General features: G+C 41.1%; 2 protein-coding genes across 4 annotated transcripts in view; one reads left to right on the top strand and one right to left on the bottom strand.

Moving 5' to 3' along the window:
- Pfkfb1 (6-phosphofructo-2-kinase/fructose-2,6-biphosphatase 1) overlaps positions 1 to 20968 on the top strand; it is a 61694-nt gene extending 40726 nt beyond the window's left edge. For all 3 annotated transcript variants that reach the window (XM_055617909.1, XM_055617908.1, XM_055617907.1), the window contains 12 exons: positions 192 to 285; positions 1198 to 1264; positions 2205 to 2279; positions 2702 to 2758; positions 5014 to 5135; positions 8560 to 8767; positions 10636 to 10782; positions 12875 to 12979; positions 17276 to 17405; positions 18990 to 19052; positions 20248 to 20312; positions 20646 to 20968. In XM_055617909.1, coding sequence (XP_055473884.1) covers positions 192 to 285; positions 1198 to 1264; positions 2205 to 2279; positions 2702 to 2758; positions 5014 to 5135; positions 8560 to 8767; positions 10636 to 10782; positions 12875 to 12979; positions 17276 to 17405; positions 18990 to 19052; positions 20248 to 20312; positions 20646 to 20705 — 1193 coding nt within the window. In that variant the 3' untranslated portion in view covers positions 20706 to 20968. The remainder of the gene's footprint in view (positions 1 to 191; positions 286 to 1197; positions 1265 to 2204; positions 2280 to 2701; positions 2759 to 5013; positions 5136 to 8559; positions 8768 to 10635; positions 10783 to 12874; positions 12980 to 17275; positions 17406 to 18989; positions 19053 to 20247; positions 20313 to 20645) is intronic.
- Positions 20969 to 23292: 2324 nt separating this feature from the next.
- Tro (trophinin) overlaps positions 23293 to 25097 on the bottom strand; it is a 10694-nt gene continuing 8889 nt past the window's right edge. Inside the window, 2 exon segments of the mRNA XM_055617905.1 lie at positions 23293 to 23511; positions 23653 to 25097. The exon segment at positions 23653 to 25097 is cut by the window's right edge and continues 10 nt beyond it. Of these exon segments, the coding sequence (XP_055473880.1) occupies positions 23664 to 25097 (1434 nt within the window). The 3' untranslated portion in view covers positions 23293 to 23511; positions 23653 to 23663.

The raw sequence follows: 25097 nt of genomic DNA, 5'->3' as shown, positions 1-25097 counted from the left end.
GGTTAACTCTACTTTACAGGACTAATATAATATGAAAGAGGAAATGAGTTGTTACCCGTAATTTGAAGTCTTATCTGTATATTTTCTGGCTATAAATTATGCCTTTTTACCTCTGAGGTTCCTTCCAGCAAGAACAGAGTTTTGGCCATGGCAGTCTTCCCTACCTCTTCACTAGGGTTTCCTGTTTTCAGTGTTTAATTTAGGCCAGTATCGACGAGAGGCAGTGAGCTACAGGAACTATGAATTCTTTCTCCCAGACAACACCGAAGCCCAACTTATCAGGAAGTAAGTACCCAACATTTAAAATCCTGTGCTGCATTTAGCTGAGGAGGACCTTTCTTTATGTCCTAGGGGAGTAGTATAGAATTAACCTTGCTGTTCCATTGTATCCAAACTTTTTACATTACCACAGAGTGTGCTCAGTTACAGTGTTCATGCTCGAGAACCCCTCACTCAAGTTACGAATAGAAAAAAATACAGAAAGTCTCATAGTGTTTTAGTTAAGTTTATGATTTGCATTGGATCACAGTTCATAGTTATCCTAGGCCATGAGTTGAATACTCCTGTGTCCAGCCTTTCTGTCAGCCTGCTCAAAGTTGGCTCTAGTCATAGCTCTTCCCTATCAAGAAGATTTTACAGTCTTCTATTTCTGGTAAGCAAGCATTGAAATTTCTGACCATAGTGTTTGAGATGAGTATTTCAGTAGCTCAGCCCTCTTCAGCCTCTGCAGTGTTATCACTTCAACTTCAAAGTCTCCTTTAACTCTGTGGCTGCAAGTGCGTGTAGATGCAAACTGGCTCTCCTCACTATAGAACCCAAAAATCAGTAAAGACTTTTTTTCTGAAAACCTAGGTACATTATCACTATCATACCCGTACTTACAATGTTGCCTATGTCAAGAATTGATTTTAACTCAAAGAACACATCCCCATGCCTGACCTGTATTCCATAACCAATTCAGCTCGAGCTCCAATAACACACAGCCCTATAACTAGGATGATTACATTGCTCAGCGTTTCTTGGGCATGTCATCTTACACATGTCCCTAAGCTGTACACAGAGACCTCTTTGTGACCCCTTTACTAGAACTAAGATGAATAGTTAACTATAAGACACAGAGATGTTTCATAATAGAATAGCAGTGAGGGGAACTGATCCTGGGGACAGGGGTTCTTTGCTTCTTTTTCTGTTTTTCAGGCAGTGTGCTCTAGCAGCCCTAAAGGATGTCCATAAATATCTCAGCCATGAGGAAGGTCACGTTGCGGTAAATAATCTTCCATTTTTTTCCCCCAGGCTCTCTGTCAGTATGAAAAATAGATAATACCTATGCCATATGTTATTCTAATACTTTGTTTATCTTAATAATTTCTACTGCCCCATGAGATGTGTCATTATTATGTTCTATTTTATATTAAAAAATAACTACAACAGAAAGATTCCTAGGGTGGTGTGATCTATATGTGGCAGAGCCAGAACTGGAATCCAGATTGTATAGTTGCAGAATCCATACTCTTAAGCCCTATGCTTTATGAATTTGCCCTCAAGATTCAGCAGTACAAAAACTTAAGACTGTATAGCACTGCTATCTTTTCTTTTTTCAAAATGTTAAAAACTTTATTAAAAATCCTTGCAAAAAATACAAACATAGCAAATGTACCAAAATAGCAAGACCCAAAGTCTAAGCAACTCCATGAACTTTTATACAGTTTAAAACAAAAGCTGTGAAACACATTTTTTTTCCTAAATAGAGATTTGCCTAAATATCTCTGCAATTTAATATCTTAAATCTTTGGGTTAGAGATCCTCAAGTATGCAAATGGCCCCTTCTTAGGTGCTAAAGATAGGGAATTTTTCCTATTCCTGGGAGTTTCTAAGGGTTTAGGAAGGAAAGGCCTCTAGAAAACAAGCTCTACTATATCTCTATCAGCAAATTTCCCATGGCTGTTGTCAAAGCAAGCCCTTCTTCTAGACCTGTTACTTGACCTATGTAATGATCCTAATAAACACATTCCTAGGTTGTAGGACATTTCTGCACAGATAGTATGGGCTCAATGCATGCTTTGAAAGTGACACAAGCAAATTCCAAACCCTTCTTTTTCTTCAAGTTCTGCCCCCTTCTGGTTCACATAGAAAAAGAGTGAACAAAGTATCCTATTGTATTAACACTAGATTGAGTGTAAGTTTATCTTGGTACATGTCTCTAGGTTTTTGATGCCACCAACACTACCAGAGAACGACGATCATTGATTCTCCAGTTTGCTAAAGAACATGGTTACAAGGTAGAGTGACATGCCCATGCTTACCTAGAACAAAATTCAAAGAAGTACAATTCGGATAGCATGCGTTCAACATCTAGCTCTCCACTGTAGATTCAGAAACAGCATAACAGACCAAAACAGGGGAGGTGACAGGCCAGACAGTAAAAGATGGTTACAGACAGGCTGATGCTGAGGATAATGATGTGGCAATGACGAAGGAGTCATGAGAAACATGTAAGAACTAAAAGCCAGCAGAAATCTGGGGCAACCCAATTAGAGCCAGGCTGCCTCATAGGAGTCAGAATCCTGAAAGCACTGTTGTGTGAAAGCATTGTTTTTAGAAATGTCCCTAGGGATGACTCAGGGCTATCAAGAGTGGGTAAGTCTGTTTGGCTCCCAGAAAACATAATACCCTGCTGGAAAGCTCTATTTTTCTCTTATAGGTCTTCTTTATTGAATCTATTTGTAATGACCCTGACATCATTGCAGAAAACATCAAGGTAAGGAACACCAATTACCTTTCTTCCTTATACTTTTTAAAATAAGTTTTAATTTAATTTACATTTTAAATCTGCATGTATTTATGTGTTTATGTGTATATGTGTGTGTACATACATTATATGTGTGTGTGTTCTTGTATGTGGAATGTACATGCCATAGTGTATATGTGGACATAACTTTAGGTGTCAGTCCTCACCTTCCACCTTGTTTGAGATAGGATCTTTTCTTGTTCTCCATTGCATATTCCAAGCTGGCTGGCCCTAATGTGTCTAAGGCATTCTCCTGTCTCCACGTCTTATTTCATAGAAGGAACACTGGGATTTTAAATACACACCACTACATCCAGCTTTATGTGTGTTTGTGGAATCTGAACACTTGTATGGCAAGCTCTTTATCTATTAATTCATCTCCCCATTCCTTAATCCTCCATATTTTGTCTCAGGCCAGAGTCATACCTAAAAGACCACCATAAACTTAAAAAAAGTGTTACTTCTGCGGGGCTCCTCCCACTTTGTACTTCCCTGACCATCCTTGCCCACAGTGTTCCTATAAAGTTAGCTTAAGCCAGCATATAGAGAGAGCACTAAGATTGACTCATTAATTTTTTTTCACAACAAACATGCATGTTGAGTATTCTTTCCCTGTTTTAGAGGGTGAAAGGAGGATCAACGAGTTGAGTTGGCAAAGACTGGTACAGCTTGAAAAACATGGAAGTAGGAATGCACCCCAGGCTTGGCTGTCTTTCTCAAAAGCCCATAGTCTGTATTATACCAAACATTTTGCATCAGAATCACTGCTACTTTTAGACTCTTAACTGCACAGTCTAGAATTAGATCACTCACAAACTTTTGTTGTTCCCTGTCCCTTCATATTATTGGAGCTCAGGAGCATATGAGACTTTAAAGGCCGTCTCTTTCACCACATACTTAAAAATCTCAGCTAAGTATTTGTCTGCATTTTCTGTTCACACCTATACTAACAAGTCATCATTTAAAAAATGTAACCCAATCAAAGTAAAATTGTTCTCCTATTTTGTTCTATTTCTATCTCTTGTGATATAGCATGTTCAAATCTTTTACCACTTCATCCACTCAATTATCTATCCATTTACTAATTCAGGTGTTCATGTGAAACTGTATACCCAAATAGCCATTATGGGCATTAAAGATAAAGAAACAGTTAGTGAAAACCCTTCTGTTGAACTCACAGTCTAGTTAGGGATACTGACAGATACATAGACAGAAGTCTTAAGATGATAGCTGAGTTAAGGGGGAAAAGAAGGTTATAAGAACACAGTAGTGAGGGACAATTGTGCATGTGGTGGTATGCCATGGAAGGCCCCCTAATAGAAGCAACAGCTATATCCTGATGGATGGACAGGAGTATTTACAGGTGAAGAATTGATATGGGGAATAATATACCCTAAATATGATATCTCCAGGGAACCATAAGTAGTAAGGCCAAAATGTGTGTTCAAGTAGGAGAATAGTAAGAGATGGTAGGGAAAGGCAATTTGAGTTGTCATAATTTTTCTTAAAAGACACATAGAAATGGTGACAAAGTTTAAGTATGAGACTCCCATTGTCAAATGTGCCTGTTACAAATATCCTTCTGGGGTCAGTGAGATGGCTCAGTGGGTAAAAATCGCTTGGCATACAAGCTTGATGACATGAGTTCTAGTCCCAGAACATAAAGGTAGAAGGAGAGAACTGACTCCACAACATTGTCCTCTGTCTTCCAAATGTGAGCATAGGCAAAAGATAAATGTCTATTTAGAAGAGAGATTAGAGAGGCTTAGTTCCTGCTAGCAAGTGAGGTTCCATGTAGGCTCAAGCAATAGAGTAGAAGAGTGGGAAATGTGGGAGAAGGTTGATATTGGGAGATTAGGAGATGCCAGCCTTTGAGAAATACAGCGACAGCATGCCTGTTTTCTCAGCAGTGACTAAATACATGAAAGCATTTATGATACCAAGTTAAGAATGATTCTTCTGCATCACAGTTTCCTGTCCTTTTACGGTTTCTTGTCCCCTTACAAATGTTGTTAAGCAATATGTTCTCTCAGAGTAAATATATTGTACCATGCAGCTCAACTTCTCTTCACTTGCCTAATTTTTAAACTTAAGCAAAACCCTTTGTCAAACTGTTCCCTTGCCTTTGTAATGGGGTGGATGGTTGTTGTCTGTAAAGACCTTTCCCAAGTACAATATCAGAGTCTCTATCTTCCCACATTTGTCTTCTTCGTGTCTTCTCACAGCAAGTGAAACTAGGCAGTCCTGATTACATAGACTGTGACAAAGAAAAGGTTTTGGAAGACTTTCTAAAGAGAATTGAGTGCTATGAGATCAACTACCAACCTTTGGATGAGGAATTGGACAGGTAAGAGCCCAACACCCAAAAGTCAGGATCTGGAACCTTAGTCCAGTTTTGATGGCTTATGGGACCTAGGAAATGTCCTCCTTTTGGGGGCCTTAACTTTTCTGTCTATAATATCAGAAGTGGGAAGATATGTCTTTATGACTCCCTCCAGTCCAGTTTTCAATGAGGCAATGATACCTTGATGTGGGAAGTACTCATAAGTTACCTAAAGTTGTGCCTTCCTGTGCAGTAGGTACAGATTTGGACTTTGCTTTCCAAGGACAAGTGCCTTCATTCTGTATATATTGCTGTTATTATAGCACAAATAATCTTTTAACATGGATGGCACCTCAGTCCCCAAACAAATTCACCTTCCTACTTTCATCACTTTCCCATGGTACCTCTATATAGAGGGTGCAGTATATCTGATGACCATAAACTTTCAATAAGAGGAAACTGAGTCTTAGGGAGCTAAAGCTACTTCAAGGCTTCTACCATAAGTCAAAGATGGGGCTAGAAGTCTAACCATAAATTCTGTCTCCTCACATTGCTCCTCTCATAACCCTCATATATCTCTCCAATGAACAAGTCTTTGGAAGCTTTTCCAGCAGAAGGTGTAAGTAGAAACAAATGAGATGGGTTTTATCCTTAGGTAGCTTCTACAGAGTCTCAGCATATGGAAAGACCCATGTATAAGCAATAAAACAAAAAATTTTTAAAAAAAATCTTTCATAATACAAGTGATAGATAGGCAAATTTAAGGCAGATGTGAGTTTAGATGTCAAGTGTTCAAAGAAACATACTATCTTCAAAATGAATTCTAATGAAAAAAGACTCTGGCTGCCCATACTCTTTGAGGCCTGAGTTTGAAGTATAGAAAGCCCATAAGTGATCATTATTACTGTAAAATTTTTTAAAGCGTCCTTTCAGTCTTATCCAGTAGACATATAAGGTGATGGGTATGTCACTTCATAGTTTGGGAAACTGACAACCAGGGATCAGTTTAAAGGCTTGTCCGCAGCCACAGTGAGTCAGCAATACAGTCTCTACTAAATGCTGTTTGTATTGCCCAAATTCCAGCCTGGTTTTACCCCTTGACACTGTTGTATCATAAGAAATACCAGAGGCAACTTACACATTCCATGCAAGAGACGTTACCTTCATGTTTAATCTTAGAGCTTACTCACTGTGCATGCTCCTTGATCAGAGCATTTGTTTCCCCCAGGAAGACATGTGATAGAAACAGGGTGTTTATGCTTTGAGAAAAAGAGTGGCTTTTTCAGATTCTACAACAGCAATATGTAAGCTAACTGTATATAATGGAAGGATCTTGAAAGAAGGGGGCTGAAGAAAAAGAATGTCATTAAGCAAGGCCCCAGACCTGAGTCTTGACACCTAGAAGAACACTGTTGGGATTTGTTTCTGTTATTCTTTTGTTAAGCCCATTGGGCCTGAAGAAGATGGATGTAGAAGACCAGCTTTATTTATTGTTTTTCCATTAATAGACATTTATAATCCATGCATCATGGCTAGCTTTAGTAGTGGCTAAGGAAGACAAAGAGGCAAAGCTGCCCCTGTTTTGCTAATAATTTGGAGAAGGTGCCGCGTACACAGACAACCCAGTTTTGAAAACAATAAGCCAGATGGTTGGAGGAACTCAGAGCAGGGACTTGGCCCACCTTGGGAGGAGAATGTCTGGATGAACTAGATTATTCAGTAGGCAAGCCATACATGTTTTCGGGGCATCAATAACACTGGATCTTCCAAACATAAGAAAGAAATTGCCCTATAGCTATTTTACAATTAGTATTTCAAAGTAGCAACAAGAAAAAGTGTGAAAAAAAAATCAGAATTTCATAGGGCCTCAGTATGTATGTATGTATGTGAAATTAATAAGAGTAAATATATATATATATATATATATATATATATATATATATATAATTTTAAATTACACAGATTGGGATATGAACTGTTATAATAATTTGGTGTTAAACAATTATAAATGTCTTTATAGAGCTCTAATCTTGATAGGAAATACCCTGGCTTTTGAAAACTGTATACATAAGAGCTCAGCTTTGGAAATCAGCAAGTTGTCCTTTCAACAAAATGAAAAATACTTTGTGACAGCTGGCCTAATTAGCTTTGAGTACAAAAAGAGGAGTTCAAAGAATATTCCAAGTACAACAGGAATACAAGAATTAAAAAGCCATGGGTAAAGTGTGGTGCTGTGAGGTGAGGCCAACTGCAGATAGCAAGTAAAACCACCTAGGATGTCAGACAAAAGTTCCGTTAGAGCCACGTAGCATCTAGTATTAGAAACAATTACCAGGCAACAAGATTGTATCAGAGATATTCTGCTTTTAGGCTCTGGGGGTCCAAGACAGATCACTGGAGCGGGATGCATTCTCTGGCAAATTGCTTCTCTGTGTGCTTCAGATTTTTACATGATGGTCTTTTCTTTGAATGATGGCTATGAGGATTCATACATCTTAAAATCCCCCGAGTCTCTGCAAGATACACACAATAATATATATATATATATATATGTAGTTTAGCAAATGCAAGTGAGCTGTGAAGGATGAGGCTATAGCTACAAAGGACTTTTCTAGGAAGATAAGGAAGAAGTCGCTGAAACCAAAACCATCAGCAGCCTTATCGGCTCTGGGTTGCTTGTGTCACCCTGTGACTCTAGTTCACATGCCTTTTCCCTCAGAACTCTTTTAATTTCTTAGATAACTGGAGGGTTTATGGCTGTTACAGAAGATGTAGAAGTCTCACTGACTCTAAGTCTTCTGATCAGTTGGTATCCTCACCCCTTCCTCCCCTATCTTCCAGAGTCAGTTTGTTATATTTGATTATTACTCAGCATTTAGTTCCTAGAGCTGAGCACATAACTAAGGAGACCACCAGGTACTTGGAGCCAGGACCACAAGTTTACCAGTGATGTTCTGGACCGTTTCTGTATCTTTCACACCAGAACTTGGCCCAGTATGCTGTTTGTGACAAGAATGTTGAATATTGTCCACGTGTTTCCAAGTGTCTGTTTCTGACTGCTCTGAGAGTTCCGAAAGGGCAGCTAGCCTCTTCCCAAAGCACAGTGCATTATTCAGATAATAGTACTTGTGAGTTGCAGGTATAGAATATAGAAAAGACCCATGGCCAATTTCATTGTGATTAGGAAAGATCAAGTGACAACTTGACTCAAACTAAAAAAAAAAAAAAAAAAGGAGAGGGTAGCTGGTGATGAGCTCCTTAGGGTTGTCAGGAGCAAAATCTCTAGGACATACACCCAGGACAAGACTAGCCAAAACATCTTGTTAGGAGTAGCTGAACTTCAGAGAAGGCTTGGAAGCAGGATGTGTGGTTGGAACTTTCTCTTGGGATCAACCCTCCCTACTATCAGCACCTAAGCTATGCTTGCTCCTGCTTGGGTCTGGCCCAGCCACCTGTCCTATATCAAGATCTTTGACGTGGGCACACGCTACATGGTAAATCGCGTGCAGGACCATGTCCAGAGCCGCACAGCCTACTACCTCATGAACATCCATGTCACTCCCCGTTCAATCTACCTATGCCGGCATGGTGAGAGTGAGCTCAACCTCAGAGGCCGCATTGGAGGAGACTCTGGCCTCTCAGCTCGGGGCAAGCAGGTAAGGAGGGCTCCAAAGACTTGGGTGGGTAGGCTAGGCTAGCCAAGGTGGGGTGGCCAATGACTGGGTTTTGATGGGAAAGAAGCTAATTATGATTAATCCTTCTCGTCCACCATTAGTACTGTCACAGACATTGAATGCTTCCCATATACCTACTGTTTCTGCAAGACCAGTCCTCCAAGGCTGCCCAAATTGAGCTGTTTTACAAGCTCTATCACAGTGCCTTTCCCCTACGTGATGTCTCCCCTCATCATTCTCACCACTCTGTCCTTTGCTCATGCCCACCTTGCTCTCCTATTTGGTCCTTCTGTCAGTTGGTAACTGTCAAGTACATTGATAGGTGATCTGGGAGCCTCATCCTGAATCCCTCACCTCCATAACTGTGTTGACATTGTCCCCTACCCAATTTGAGAAATCACACTGTCCCCAACCTACTGTCTCTTTCTCACTCCATTCCCTTCCAAAACACAAGTCTAGTCCCCAGAAAGCCCTCCCTATCCACTTCTTATCCCAGGGGTCACTGGTCTTTGGGGACATCTCTTCTCATTCTAGTCTGTTACTGACTCTCTCAGGTCATAATTGTCCCTGTTCCCAGCCCAGTACATCCACCTGTCCATTCTGAGTACTGGTTTCATAAAGAATTTTACTTCTAAGTTTCTTATCTTTTCCCTGGGTTTGTTAGCATACATGTTGCTGGAGAAAATCACTTAGGAATGGCATAGGCAAGACATGAAGTGCAGGAAGGTCATCCCCGGTTCTTAGTGTCTTTTTCAACATTTCATTTGTTTTTATTTTATGGATATATGTGATTACCTGCATGTGTTTTCTGTGAACCATGTGCATGCCGAGTGTACACAAAGGCCAGAAGAGGGAAGGCCTCAGCTCCTCTGGAGTTATAAATTGTTGTGAGCTGTCATATGGGTACTAAGAAAGCAGCAGCCACTGATACTAACTGCTGAGCCAAATCTTCAGTACCTTACTTTCTTTTATTGGACACCTATACATAAGCAGTGTAATTTTCCATCAACTTCCCCTGTAATTTTTGGCATCAGCAGTGTTGACTGGGCATAAATCATTGTTTATGGATGAGGAAGCTGAGTGACAGAGGCAGAGAACAGTATCTGATCACATGGCAGTACAGGATAACATAAGCAGGACTGATGTTGTCTCCTGTGCCAATGAATTCAAGGCTCTTTCCCACTTTTTCTTCTAAAAGGTTTACTGTGTCTGGTTTTATGTTGAGGTCTTTGATCCACTTGGACTTTAGTTTTGTGCAGGGTGATAAGTATGGACCTATTTGCATTTTTCTAAATGTGGATATCTAGTTAGACCAGTACCATTTGTTGAAGACAAAATCATTTTTTCATTGTATGGTTTTGGCTTCTTTGTCAACAATCCATTATCCATAGATGTGTGGGTTTATTTCTGTGTCTTCTATTTGATTCCACTGATCCACCACTCTGTTTCTATGTCAATACTATGAGTTTTTATTGCTGTTGCTCTGTAGTACAGCTTGAGATCAGAGATGGATGGAGATACCTCGAGAAGCCTTTGATCACTCTTCAACTGTAACTTTGTATCTATTGATCAGCCTGTCTGTATCTCACCCTCTCAAGAGTATGTCTTTATGTAACTTTTTACAGTACTAGAAATAGAACCCAGCACCTCAATATCTGTTAGGCAAGTGCTCTACCTCTGAGCTATAGTCCCAGATTTATGTTTATAGAAATTTAATCCCCAGTTTCTTGATTGTCCATTAGGACTTTACCATTCATGAGATATTTGAACTTGTTCTTGTGGCTCCCTTGGTTTTACCATTCTCACCTCCCCCCCCCTTTTTTTTTCCTTTCTCTCCTTTGTACTCCTAGTATGCCTATGCCCTGGCTAATTTCATTCAGTCTCAAAGCATAAGTTCCCTGAAGGTGTGGACTAGCCACTTGAAAAGGACCATTCAGACAGCTGAGGCCCTGGGTGTCCCCTATGAACAATGGAAGGCCCTGAATGAGATTGATGCGGTAAGATGGAAAGGGTTAATGTCCTGGCATGTAGGGAGGTGGTAATTCTAGGCTTATTTCATGGCTTACCTCTACTCCAGGGAACCTGATTAGTTCATCAAATATTTCTATGTTTTTTGTTTGGTTTGCTTTTTTTTGTCAGCCAACCATGTATAATAGAATATTCTGTGTCATGGAGATCTTGTGAAGCCCAGATAATCTCAGCATTGCCCTATGGAAATGTCTCGGGGGCATCTTCATGATTTTTAATTTATGTAAAAGACCAGTCCACTGTGGACAGTGCCATCTATAGGCAGGTATATGGGATATATAAGAAAGCCATCTTAATGTGATCCTGAGAGTAAGCTAATAATCACATTACTTTCATGGTTCTTCCCTCTGCTCCTGCTTGAGTTCCTGCCCTGCCTTCCCTTAATGATGAAGTATTATCACCTAGAAGAGTGAAATGAAATAAACCATTTCCTATCCAAAATGTTTTCAGTTGTGGTTTATACAACAAAAGAAACCAAACTAGACAACTTTTATAAGGTAATTGTTATTTTAAGCAGGTTGCCTAAAGTGAAAATAAGGCAATGGACATTTCCATGGGGAAAAAGCCTCACAGTAGACCTCAGTAGAAGAATGAGAACAGTCTAAAAGGATCTTTGTGTACCTCCTTTCCTATGAGCAATGTCCATTCAAAAAGCCTGATACTGCAGAGCTGTTTGTAAATTCTAAGTACTCTGTTCCTTGTGTCTGAAGGAAGGCTGATAGATAGACCAAAAAGACAACAGAGTCTGGTGACTCTGAGCAGCATGCAAGCAGGGTTTAATTGAAACTTACACACTTTGAAGGAAATATCAGAAACTGCATCACTTTTTACCACCAGCACTAGCAGCCTTGCCTATGGAGGCCTATTGGTAGTCTTGGAAGCTCTTAGAATTTATCTTTTCAGACTCACTTGAAAACCACTAAAATATACTAGTTTTTGCCTTATGAAGTACCTGTAGATACATTTTTCCCAGTGATACTGAAATAGAGGGCAGGTCAAGAAGGATCAGGAAGGCTACACAATGGGAGAACATCACTGCATTATGTACTTGCACAAAGAGTTTCAGGCACTTGCCACAAGTATGCACAGGTGCACACATTTACTTCACAGTCACAAGAACCCTAATCGTGCTAATCATGCACATACATCTAGAAACAAATATTGGCACATCATATCCATATATACATTTCTTATGGAAACAGGTCAGCAAATGATTGACATGTGTACAGCACTAATACCATGGCTTCAAGCATATTTCTTTAAAATTTACAGACCTCAGAAATGAGCACACAAATACAGATATATAGCAGAAACATAATGCAGAATGTATATACATGGGCATATATTGATGCTATATGCCATCAATACACATAAATAACACATACACCAGAGTCAGCCACGTGGTCCTATTCTCAGATTCTTAGACACCCTGTATATACACACAGAGAATATAAATGCACTATATATGCATAAAAAGATATGTAATGTACACACAAACTCAAGGCTTTGAACATGGCTCACATAATAATCTTGCCGCATATATTTAAAAACACAGTACCAAGTCCTTATTTCTCTGTATTTATAGCTATTTATAGCAACATATACATACATACATACATATATATAATTTACACATATAGAACTACTGAGGTAATCACAGGAAAATATCATATACTCAATCTGAACACAACCCATCCATTTATCCTCACAGACATACACAAGCCACATACCTCACAAACACATACACACCCTGGCAACAGGTACAACTCAAGAGCTACGGTCACAGAAAAAATAGGGATTATACTATTCCATAATCATTGGTACCAAAACTGTATGAAAAGCTGTGTATTTCCCTTGTTGAATATATTGTTCAGAAATTCTTTTTTGTTTTTGTTCTTTTTTGTGTGTGTGTTTTCGAGACAGGTTTTCTCCGTGTAGCCCTGGCTGTCCTGGACTTGCTTTGTAGAGCAGGCTGTCCTTGAACTCACAGAGATCCACTGCTTCCCAAGTGCTGGGATTAAAGGCATGTGCTACCATGCAGCTCAAATACTTTTTTAATAGGGTGTCTGTGAGGAGATGACCTATGAAGAAATTCAGGAACACTACCCTGAAGAATTTGCACTACGGGACCAGGATAAATATCGTTACCGCTATCCCAAGGGAGAGGTAAGGTTTGAAGGGGTGGCCTAACTGCTAAAACTCCTCCCCTGTATCCTCATTTCCACAGTTTCCTAAATAACTTTAGAAACAAGACAAAGCATGTTTTCAGTAGCTGCCATTTGTCAAGGTACATGGTCCTTAGCTGCAGACAAGCTGTTCCTCTTCTATTAAAAAATATCTATTCATTCATTTATTTATTCACTCACTCAGTGTGTGAGAGCATGCATGCCATGGCCTGTGTGCTTATGGAGGTTAGAGAACAACCGGTGGAACTCTGTTCTCTCCTTTCTCCATATGAATCCTGCAAGTAAACTCAGCTCATAAGGTTCAGTGATAGGTGCTAGGACCTTCTACTCCTTTTTTTTTAAAAGCTACATATCCGCCTTATAAGCACTAGTACTTTTAGTGGAACATACTTTATCCAAAGCCTTGTATTTGTCATTTCCTTACTGGACAACTTGAAATAGCTCAATATACTCTAATTCTGTAAGACGTTGTTGCCAACTTGCCTAAAGCTCTGGGCTCTCTCAGCAGGTGTCATCATTCCAAGGAACAAAAGCTATTAGTTTAATCAACTTCCTGGCTACCATATGAAACAGAGTATAATTTTCCTGTCTCTATATGATATGACAGCTTATTGCTTTCAATCCAGCCTCTACTTAGCCAGTTCTACATTTTAGTGTGTTTATTAGTCATACTCCATTTCTGATCCAAACCCTTATAAAAATATGGACATCTGGGAAGATAAAACAGTAGATATTATATTCAGTCACAAATCACTTTAATATTTTCATCTTCATCCTCAGAATGAACTTTATGAAGTCAATGTAATTTGTTCTCATTTCCTTTTTATATATTTTAGGCTATGTTATTAGAGGCATACAAATTAAAAGCAATATTGTCTTCTCACTGAATTATATGTTTCATTAAGAGTAACTAAACTTTTTTCTTACTAATGCTGTTTGCCTAAAATATATATATTCTAACACAAATCTAGCTCTACATGTTGGCTTCTAAACATTTGCTGAGTTCATCTTTATTTGCTCACTTTCAACTTTTCTTAGTTATTTTGTTTGATTTATGTCTCTTATAAGCAATTGATAGTTGGATTTTGTTGTTTTTAATCCAAACTGAAATATGACTTTTGAATGCTAAGCTTGGTACATATTTTTTTTATTGTTATTACAGACTTTTTAACATTTGTTTCTATTGTCTTGAACTTTCTATGCTTACTTTATTTTTCTCTTGCTTTCCTTAGGAGTGAGTTTTTCATCAATATGTGTTATAATCTGTTTCCAGATTCTTGTGGAGGTTACGCTTAACTTAAAAAAAAATCATCATGGTTCTTTCTGTTTTTGAAGATATCCCACTAAGGGTATGAGGTCAACATATTGTACTTTAAAATCACTCAGAATAATTTGTTGTGTATTGTTATACAATTATCTTGAACATTAAACTTTTTATATTTCTTTTTAAAATTAATTAATTTATTTAATTGCTTTACAGTCTGATCCCAGCCCCCTCCCTCCTCTCCTCCCAGTCTCACCCTTGTGCCCCCTCCCCTGTTCGCTCCTCTTGTTCTTTTAATTAAAATTTTCATACAATATATTTTGATTGTTTTCCCTCCCCCCAACTCCTCCAGGATCATCCCTACCTCCCTATTTGCCCAATTTTGTTGTCCATTCTCCCCACTCACTGTCCCTTTAAAAAAAAAAAACACTGAAACACAAAAGTGAAAACTAAGACAAACAAAAAACTGTGAGACAGAAATCCCAAAACAAAGCAAAAGGCTCATACACAAAACAAACAAAAACCAAAGCATGGAGTTTATCTTGTATTGACCAACTATTCTCCAGTATAGGGTCTGCCCTGAAGTGTGACAGGTCTTTGGAGAAGACTGACTTTCCCTTTGCCAGTGGTCATCAGTTGCAAATAGCTTCTTGGTTAGGGGTAGGATCCCATGTCCACTTCCTTCTTTCTGTGGTAGGACCCTGTCTGGTTTGAATCTATGTAGGTCTTGTACATGATGTCGGTGTCTCTGAATTCTTACTTATTATCAGTCCTGTTGTGTCTGGAAGACACTGTTTCCCGGGAGTCATCCATCACCCCTGGCTCTTAAAGTCTTTCTGCTTCCACTCCAAAGTAAGATCCCTGAGACTTGAAGGGAAGGGTTTTTATGAAAGCATACCACTTAGGACTAAGTGTTCCAAAGTCTCTCACCTTCACACATTGTCCAGTTGTGGGTTTCTGTGTTAATTTCCATTACTCTAAGAAGAAGCTTCTCTGATGAAAGTTGAGTGAGGCACTGATCTATGGGTATAGCAGTATGTCAACAGAAGTCACTTTATTGTCATGCTCCTTTAGCAGAATAATAGTATTAGATTTAACATTTGTGCTAGTACATCTTGTGGGCAGGTCACTGTTGTAAGTCACAGGGTTTGTAGCTGGGTGACATTGGCAGTCACTTTTCTCTGGTAGAGTACCTTCCAGCACCATAGATGGTAGTCAGTAGGGGTAAAGTTTAGTTGTGTACCAGGTCAACTTTTCCATGTTGGATGACATAAGTTATATCCTTACTGTCCTTACTGTCAGATTGTGGGAACAACCAATAGTCTGCAATGTTTTGTGCAGTTCCATGGGACCCCTTTGGCCAACGATTCAACGAGATGTAACCCATTTTTGGGCCTGGAGGTTTTACTTGGTAACATAAGATGTCTAATTGGGACATTGTCTCCTTTATTATATAGTGATTCCATTTAAATTCTTTTCATATGTGTATATATTTTAAGAAGCTTTTACAGTAGTAGGTTTACATGCAGTTTTTCAAAGACCTTTAGTGTTAGTTATCTCTCTGCAGATTGCCACCTTTACCCTGCTCTCCTATACCCCTCTCCAAGGAAAAGGAAATAGAATATAATGTTATGGAGAGATAAAGGAGAATCTAGAATAGGCACATGTGGGATTTTAACATATATGATAACAAGATCTAAAATCAATATCTCTGCTGTCCCCCTAAATAATACAGGATCTTTCAAACTTCGCTAACTTCCTGTTGTTTTATATTAATCATGTAACCTCAACTCCTAAATGAACTATTACTGTCATAGTTCTTGTTACTGTTACTTCATGAGTCATGTAACTAAATGTTTCCTGAGCCTTTGATCATTTTTCTTCTATCTCAAGTTGCATTTTTTCCATCTTGTTGTAGAAGTTACTCTACTAAAAATATGTCAGTAGTACTTTCCTTTTATCTAAAACTATCTTGTGGGTGTGTCCTCAGTCATTGCTGATAATTGGTTGCATATAAATCTCTCAGTTGACTTGTTTTCTCAGTCCTTTAAAGATTTTCTTTCATTGTCTCTCTGTTTCTACTGTGGCTAAGAATTTTTTCAATTTCATTGCTTCTTTTGCTCATTGGCTAAGTGGAAAGTCTTTACATCTTTGTTGCCTTTAAGCTTTACTCTTGTATGTCTAAATATTAATTTCCCCTCCCCACCTCCTCCCCTCTTCTTTCCTTTCCTCTCCTTTTTTTTGTCCTCCTCCCCACTCACTCTTCCACTTCTCTCCTCTATTTTTTAGTCTCTTTTTTCCTTTTTCCTCTGCTCTCTTCAGCCCTTCCACTCCTTTATCACCATCTCTTTCTTTCTCTTTCTCTCTTCCTTTCTTTTCTCATTCTGAGGTTCACATATAAGGCTTTCTACATGTCCTTTACACTATCAGCCTTTTAAAAGAAATTGTTGCAGAAAGCTTTTCATATTTTCCCATCATAACCAAAGAGAGGAAGATACATTTTCTCATTGTTTCCCTTTTTCCTATAGATGGACTTTCTCTTTTTCCTTTTTTTTTTTTAAGCTTTCATGGAGGGTATAAAGATGTGTCCTCTGACAGTCTCAGATTTATGTTGAGTTTGAACTCCTAGTGTAACTCTTGGTTAATGAGAATGCCAAATGTCCTGGAATATCTGTGGTAGCTACACTTATTCTTTTTTTTTTTCTTTTCCTTCCTTCCTCTTTTTTTTTCTATTTTGAAATACTACAGATCAAAACTTTTCTTAATTTTTGAAATGCCAGTTGTACAGTTAAGTAAATTTTTTTATAGTGGGTTTATACTTTTGTCTTTTAGCCCACACTTATTGATTGGTTCGTTTAACAGATGAGAAACTAAAACCCTGAGAAACAACTGATTTACCTAGTCATACTGTTGGGTCAACAATTCTGGCTCCCAAACCAAGTTTTCTTCTCTGGGTAAATATGCTTCACTACCACCATCCCACTTCTTACCAATTATTTTTCTTTTCTTTAGTCCTATGAAGATCTGGTTCAGCGTCTTGAGCCAGTTATAATGGAGCTAGAACGACAAGAAAATGTACTGGTGATCTGTCACCAGGCTGTCATGCGGTGCCTCCTGGCATACTTTCTGGACAAAAGTTCAGGTAACACTCCTCTCTCTGTATGAAGAACTGATATAATTTGAGATGCTGATATCAGCAATTAGAAGTTTATATCTTAGTGTTTAAAAGCACAGTACTTTAAAACAAGGATATCTTGGCTCAAACTTGTTATATACATCTGTGCTTATGTCTCCATTTCTTACTCTCTTTCACACAGAGATCATTCTAGCTGCTCAGGCCCTCCCTGGGAGCAAGGTTCCACAGGGCTAGGCATGTGGTTTTATCTTCATTATTCAGAAGAGTGATGAAAGAAAGCCCAGAGAAATTATATGAATTACAATATATACACACAGAATCACAGGTCTATGAAACCTTCAGATTGTACCTAATCTAATCTTGTTCTGTAAAATGGGGACACAGAGGGCCAGAGAGAGGAGACCATGGAAGAGTTGGGTCAGAGACTTTAGATAGGTTACCTCTGTTCTTGTAATCTGTTTCTTCATATGAAAAGTAACAATGGACAGGACTCTGAACATCATGAAGGTACAGTGTGGTCATAAACACACACAAAAGTAATTGGTCCAGAGCTTGATTATGACTATTGACAGTTAGGATGAACAGAATGAATTTCCAGGAAAATGCCCCATCCTGTTATATCAGGAGGTTGTGAGGATATTGGCACGCCTTCAAAACCTACAATTAACCTATAAGACAAGATATCATTATAAATGATGTTGTTCCAGTTAAAGAAGGACAGTAAAGATATGTATTACAGCCTGGAGAATGGTGAGATGCATGTCAGGATAAAGTGCCTAGAAAGCTGTATCTCCAGGACTCTGAATTCCTCCATGGTGGCAGCTATAAGCTACAGTGGCAGAATAGGCATCTTGTCTTCTGACTACCCTGAATTTGAGGCCCCAGACTGCCAAGGCCCAGATTCCCAAGCCATGGTATGTTTACCTTTGAAGCCTGTTTCCTTATCTGTGGAATGAGCCAGATCACCATTCTCAGTCTGTCTGATAAGTAGAAACACTGGTCTAGATAGGAAATTGTACATAAATGTTCACAGTCACTTTCTGCATGATCATCAGTAACAAAAAAATAGTTAAACAATCAGGTTTTGTCCATAAACAAGTTGTAAGAATCACAGAGAGAGAGAGAGAGACAGACAGACAGACAGACAGACAGACAGAGAGAGAGACATGGGGGTGGGGGACAGGGATGGGAGATTGCTGCCTGAACTCAGGAGAAGACTGTAAAAGTAGGCAAATGCCATATGTGACCCTTGTGGAGTGGACGTCTCAGGGGTTCTGTGGAAAGTTTACCTGGGCAGAGGGAAGCTTGCCTTCATCTCCTTCTGATTCTGTAAGTCGAGTTGAGGTCCCTTGGTGGATACCTAGTCTTCCTGTGGGACTCACACTCTGTCCACCTTTCCCAAGGTGTCTTCCCCCTGTTCACAGGCAGCTGTCTTGCTCTCACAACTACCCACCATAGAGAATATACTGTAAGTAAGTCCATGCTGGGGCCCAAGAAGGAAACAGGTAGAAGTAGGAGCACCCAGCCAGACCAGATGTGGCCCTCTGCCCAGTGCTACATCTCTCAGGGCTGCTTCTTCCTCCTTTCCAGATGAGCTGCCCTATCTCAGGTGCCCTCTGCACACAGTGCTCAAACTCACGCCTGTGGCTTATGGTAAGTACTCTCACACTCATCTATGGAAAGGCACTAGAAGCCACAGGTCTGCCTCCAGCATCTACCTTTTGCTCTAGAAGGCTGTTGGGTGAGGTTCCCTAGAAGGCTGGCAGGATGTCCTGGTAAAGGTGGGGCTGGTGACAGTAGGATAACAAGAAAGAACTAGGCCAGCATCCCTATCTGGATCCTGGCTTCTTCTGTCTCTGACTGGGCACTGAGTACAACATTGTCCTATTTGTGTTGAGGCAGAGGTGTCCCCAGAAGAGACCTCAGGAAAATTCTAGGTAGGGGCGATATTGCAGAAGGAGCTCAAAGAACATTCTGGGAAGTTTAGATTCTATTGGGGCATTAGTTAACTCTGAAAGCTTCATAAGCAGGGAATGGGTAGAATCAAATGTAATCCAGGGTATGAACAGGAAAAAAGGGCATACCAAAACCTGTGGAAAGATAGCTTACAGGAATGGCACTGAAGGGGCTACGATTGAGCAGTGGAACAACTCTACCAGCCCTGGGCCCTTCTTCAGGTCCTGTTGAACTTCCCAGTAATCACACCTCAGGTATGCCTATGACTGTCTTCTGAATAAACCTTGTCTGGGTTTGAGTATCCAGAACTACAGCCCAAGACTCTTCCACCTTGCATGGTATAGAGGCTCCATAGAACTCTGTCAGTCGTAGATTCAATCACTGTCGATTGGTCAGAAGGGTGGGGTTGGTCACAGAGATCATCTCCTTCCTTTGCTCATGTACAAATAAGCAACTGAAGCTGAGCACACATACACAAGCAGAGCTGGAGAGGGTGACTGGTGACTGCAGGGCTTTTGGTCCTGGAATCTTTCCACAAATGCTAAAGGTTATCTGAATTCCCCTGTATTCAGAGGGAATATAATCTAGAGCAGTGGTCTTCAAGCTTCCGAATACTGCTCCTCATGTTGTAGTGACTCCCATCCATAAAATTACTTTGTTGCTACTTCATAACTCTAAGTTTGCTACTGTTATGAATCATAATGTAAATATCTGACATGCAGCATATCTGATATTCGGCCACCAAGGAATCAAGATGCACAGGTTGAGTATGACTGTTCTAGAGATTATTGACCTGGGTATGGGCAGTGATGATGGGAAAGGGGAATATATCTTAGGGAAGACCTGGCCTTATCCTGAGCATTTATAGACATATGAGTTATTCTTTCCTGAGGCTGCAGAGTAGAGTCCATCTACCTGAATGTGGAGGCTGTGAACACACACCGGGACAAACCTGAGGTAGGTGGGGTGCTCTATACCCAAGATGGCTGTTAACAACATACATGCTGAAAGTACCCTCCTACATGAAAAGGTTTCTTCAGCCCCAGGCATCCCAGATGTTTCAAATTAACCAGAACTCAGAATTGGCAAGAACCACAGTCCAGTCCCATAGAGACTCCGGGCTGTGACAGTCTCTGCCAAACAGGCCTTGGACTGATTCCCTGGCATGCCTAAGAAAATGGCCAGGACCCATGCCCTGCTGAAGGAGGGGTGCCTGACAGCGAGAAGAGGCAGGTCAAGGACTGGGACTCTATGCTTCCTACTAACCCTTTTTCTGGCCTCTCTTCTTAGAATGTGGACATTACCCGTGAACCTGAGGAAGCCCTGGATACTGTCCCTGCTCATTACTGATTCTTTTCCAAATAATGAAGAGATTGTCATCATTGCCTTCTGCCTGTAGGAACTGCTGTCCTTGTTCTCCCTAAGCAAACTCTGGCTTTGGCCTGAGATTATCCTACCTCCAAGGAAGAAGTCCGCAGCAGCTCCTAAACAGATCTTAATTACTAGCTACAACTAAGGAGCCTACCTGATAAAGTTCTTTTAAAATAACTATTCTCTGATGAATAAAGACATTTCTTCCTGCCTATAGGACAGGAAGGGGTTATAAGGCTTTTCCCATTGTTCTCAAGATCTCTATTCTAACCCAACTCTGCTGCTGTTGGTGAAGAATGAATGGGTGAGGATGTCTGAGATGGAAGAATCCTGGGGTGGCACCCTCAAAGATGGAAAAGATAGGTCCTTGTGTTTCCTGTTGTTTTTATACTTTGGTAGTCAAGGTGCATGGGGACAGGATGTATTCATCATTATACTCAGAGAAGAATCCAGTTGTTGGGCCAAGATCTTCAGTATCCTCCAACTCTTGCTACCATTCTGAGTAATCTCATTGCCTCTGTTAATGTTACCATCAGCATCCTCCCTCAAATTGAGTGTGTCTTCCTCAACTTCAGTGATTATCTGATTTCATCTGTGGCATCCTCTTTCTGGGCTAACTTGTCCATAAAACCGTATCATCCTTAAGACTTTAGAAGCACAGCACATCTTCACACCATAGACATTCATGTTTTTTTTTAATTTTTTAAAATTTTCTAAATTTTCATTAATTATTTACTTTGTATTCTGGCTGTAGCCACCTCCCCCATCCCCTCCCAATCCCATCCTCCCTCCATCTTCTCCTCCTATGCCCTTCCCCCAGTCCACTGATAGGGAAGATCCTCCTCCCCTTCCATCTGACCCTAGTCTATCAGGTCTCATCAGGACTGGCTTCTTTCTCTTCCTCTGTGGACTGGTAAGGCTGCACCCCTCTCAGGTGGAGGTAATCAAAGAGCCAGCCACTGAGTTCATGTCAGAGACAGTCCCTGTTCTTAATGAACAGTACCTGCCCTTGTTCATCATAATGTTCCTTTTGAGGACTCCATTTTCTCCTACTTTATTAGTTTCTCAGTATTCTTCTGTCCCTAACCAACTTGGACCTATCTCTTCTGCTGGACCTATCTCTTCTGCCACTGTCCATACACTAACCATTGTAGGTCAGGTAGTAGGTACCTAACAATCTTGCTGTCCTTTTCCCTAGTCCTTTCATCACAATCACCTAGGAAGATCCAAGCCTTGAATCATCCAGAACTTTTTTCCCTCTGGGACCTACTAGGGTTGCACATCACTGCTTGAAACAAATCTATTTGTCCACTTTTTTTTTAATTTTATTTTTTTAATTTTATTTTTCTTATTACATTTTGTTAACTCTGTGTCCCAGCTGTATCCCACTCCCTCATTCCCTCCCCAACCCCACACTCCCTCCCTGGTCTCCTCCCCACCCCTTTCCAAGTCCACTGATAGGGGAGGACCTCCTCCCCTTTCATTTGACCCTGTTGTATCAGGTATCTTCAGGGCTGGCTGCAAAGTCCTCCTCTGTGGTCTAACAGGACTGCTCCTCCCCTGGGGGGGGGGGGTCAAAGAGCCTGCCCTTGAGATCCTGTTAGAAATAGTCCTTGTTCCCCTTACTTTGGGAAACTACTTGGTTACTGAGCTACCACAGGCCACATCCAAGCAGAAGTTCTAGGTTATATCCATAGATGGTCCTTGGTTGAGTGTCAGTCTCAGAAAAGACCCTGTGCCCGGATATATTTGGTCCTGGTAGAGCTCCTATCCTTTCCATGTCATACTAACTCCCCTTCTTTCATATGATTCCCTGCACTCTGCCGAGGGTTTGGTTATGAGTCTTAGTATCTGCTTTGAAACACTGCTAGGTAGAGTCTTTCAGATGCCTTCTGCAATAGACTCCTGTCATACGTTCAATGCACATCCCATTTGTCTTTCTAAATGAGGATTGATCATCTTCGCCCATGTCTGCTTTCTTGATTATCTTCTTTAGGTGTGTAGATTTCATTATGTTTTATCATATCTTGTAGGTCTATATAAGCGAGTATATACCATGTTTGTCTTTCTCCTTCTGGGATACTATTTGTCCACTTTTACAGCTACCCTTGAATCCTGTTCAAAGTCAGGTTCACCCTGTATTTTCTGGTACCCTGGCCCTTTCCACCACCTAACTAGTCAATTCCTAACTCTTCCATATCAATCCCCAGTCTCTCAATTGGCTCTGGCCCTACACTCCATACTTATATTTCTTTCCTATCCCAAGAGAATGCCCTCGTGTTCCCATGTCCCTTCTTATTCCTATATTCTTAAACAGCTACCCAAAATTATTGTGAATTTTCTGTCCATAGCTCTATTTGCCCTGTACCTCAGGATTCCCCCTTCCTTATCTTTGTTCAAGCTATCAATTATTCTTTGGCCTTCCACATGTTCCCAGAGCTCTCTGACCCAGAGAAATACCCAACTTTTAGCAGCAGCCCCACAGTCCCCAAAAAGCCAAGTTAAACTCTAGCTGTTCTGCAAACCGAAAACAGTGCATGTAGCTATATTAAAGGATGGAATAAAATCAGGTTGCTTTGGCAAATTTAATGTAACTCTGATACCAAAATATGACAACACCACAAGAAGCAAACACAAAGCAGGAACAGCAGAATTTTTTTTTTTCCATTCAGCTGATGGGTAGTAGCTGCTTAGACTGCTGTGTGGACAATGATTCCAAAGCTGCACATGGCTCCATGGGAAGTACTGCTGCATTTAGCTTTATCTGTAAACATGGGGAACAGACCTGAAAAATGAAGCAGAATACCCAGAAACACATGTTAGTGCTTGTCTTCATCTCATTTGGCCCTCCTATCTTAGGGTTTCTTCTAGTATCTCCTATTATAGCTCTCCCCATGGATTCTGGCTAAGGGAATATTGTAGTTACCTGAAACTTCACTAGCCGTAAGAGAAGCCACAGGTACCAAGGCTACTGGCTCCACCACCAAAGCCAGTACCGGTGCTTGGTCCACCACTGAATCCAGCATTGGTGCTCATTCCACCACCGAAGCCAGCTGCAGTACTTGGTCCTCCGAAGCCAGCTCCAGTGCTTGGTCCACCGAAGCCAGCTCCTGAACTTGGTCCACCACCAAAGCCACCAGTGCTTGGTCCACTGCAGAAGCCAGCACCAGTGCTTGGTCCACCACTAAAGCCAACAATAGAACTGGGTCCATTACTGAAGCTGGAGCTGGTGATGGGTTCACCAGTAAAGCCACTGCTGGTGTTGGAATCACTGCCAAAGCCAATGATGGTATTCAGTCCTCTGTCGAAGCTGGGATTAGGCCCACTGCCAAAGCCATTGCCAGTGCTGAGGCTTACACTAAAGCCTGCACCAGTGCTGAGTGTGCCGCCAAAACCTGTATTGGTACCCAGGTCACCAGCAAAGCCATCACTAGTGACCAGTCCACCACCAAAGCCAGTGCTGCTGCCCAGTCCATCACCAAAGCCAGCGCTAGTGCCCAGTCCACCACCAAAATCAGTGCTAGTGCTTAGTCCACCATCAAAGCCAGCACTGGTACCCAGTCCCCCACAGAAGTCAGCATTAGGACTTAGTCCACCACCAAAATCAGTGCTGGTGCCTAGACCACTGCCAAAGCCAGTGCTGGTACCCAGGCCACCATTGAAGTTAGCACTGGGGCCTAAGCTTCCACCAAAGCCAGTGTTGGTACCTAGGCTGCTTCCAAAGCCAGCACTGGTGCCCAACCCATTTCCAAAGCCAGCACTGGTACTTAGCCCATTCCCAAAACTGAAAATGGCACTGGTGCTGTGCCCCTCACTGTAATTGGCACTGGTAGCACCACTAAAGCAGGAGTTGGTGCTGGAAGAGCCTCCAAAGCATAGGTTAGTGTTAGATGCACTGCCAAAACAGAGACTGGTGCTGGGTGCTCCACCAAAACAGAGGTTAGTGCTTTGAGAACTACCAAAGGTGACGCTGGTAGTGGGAGCACTGCCAAAGCTAATGCTGTTGCTATGGGTACTACCAAAGTCAGTGGTACTAAGTGTCCCACCAAAGCCAACACTGGTACTGAATGCACCACCAAAGTCAGGGCTGGTGCTTATTGTACCGCCAAAGCTGGCACTGGTGCTGATAGCGCCACCAAAGCCAGCGCTGTTACTGAGCACACCACCAAAGCTGGCACTGGTACTAATGGCACCACCAAAGCCAGCGCTGTTACTGAGCGCACCACCAAAGCTGGCACTGGTACTGATGGCACCGCCAAAGCCAGCACTGTTGTTGAGAGCACCAGCAAAGCTGGCACTGGTGCTGATGGCACCCCCGAAGCCAGCGCTGTTATTGAGCGCACCAGCAAAGCTGGCACTGGTGCTGATGGC

This window comes from Psammomys obesus, unplaced genomic scaffold, assembly GCF_907164565.1.
Source record: "Psammomys obesus unplaced genomic scaffold, mPsaObe1.curated_primary_1811, whole genome shotgun sequence".
Lineage (NCBI taxonomy): Eukaryota > Metazoa > Chordata > Mammalia > Rodentia > Muridae > Psammomys > Psammomys obesus.
The sequence above is the reverse complement of the archived record's forward strand: the minus strand, read 5'-3'. Positions and strand labels throughout refer to the sequence as shown.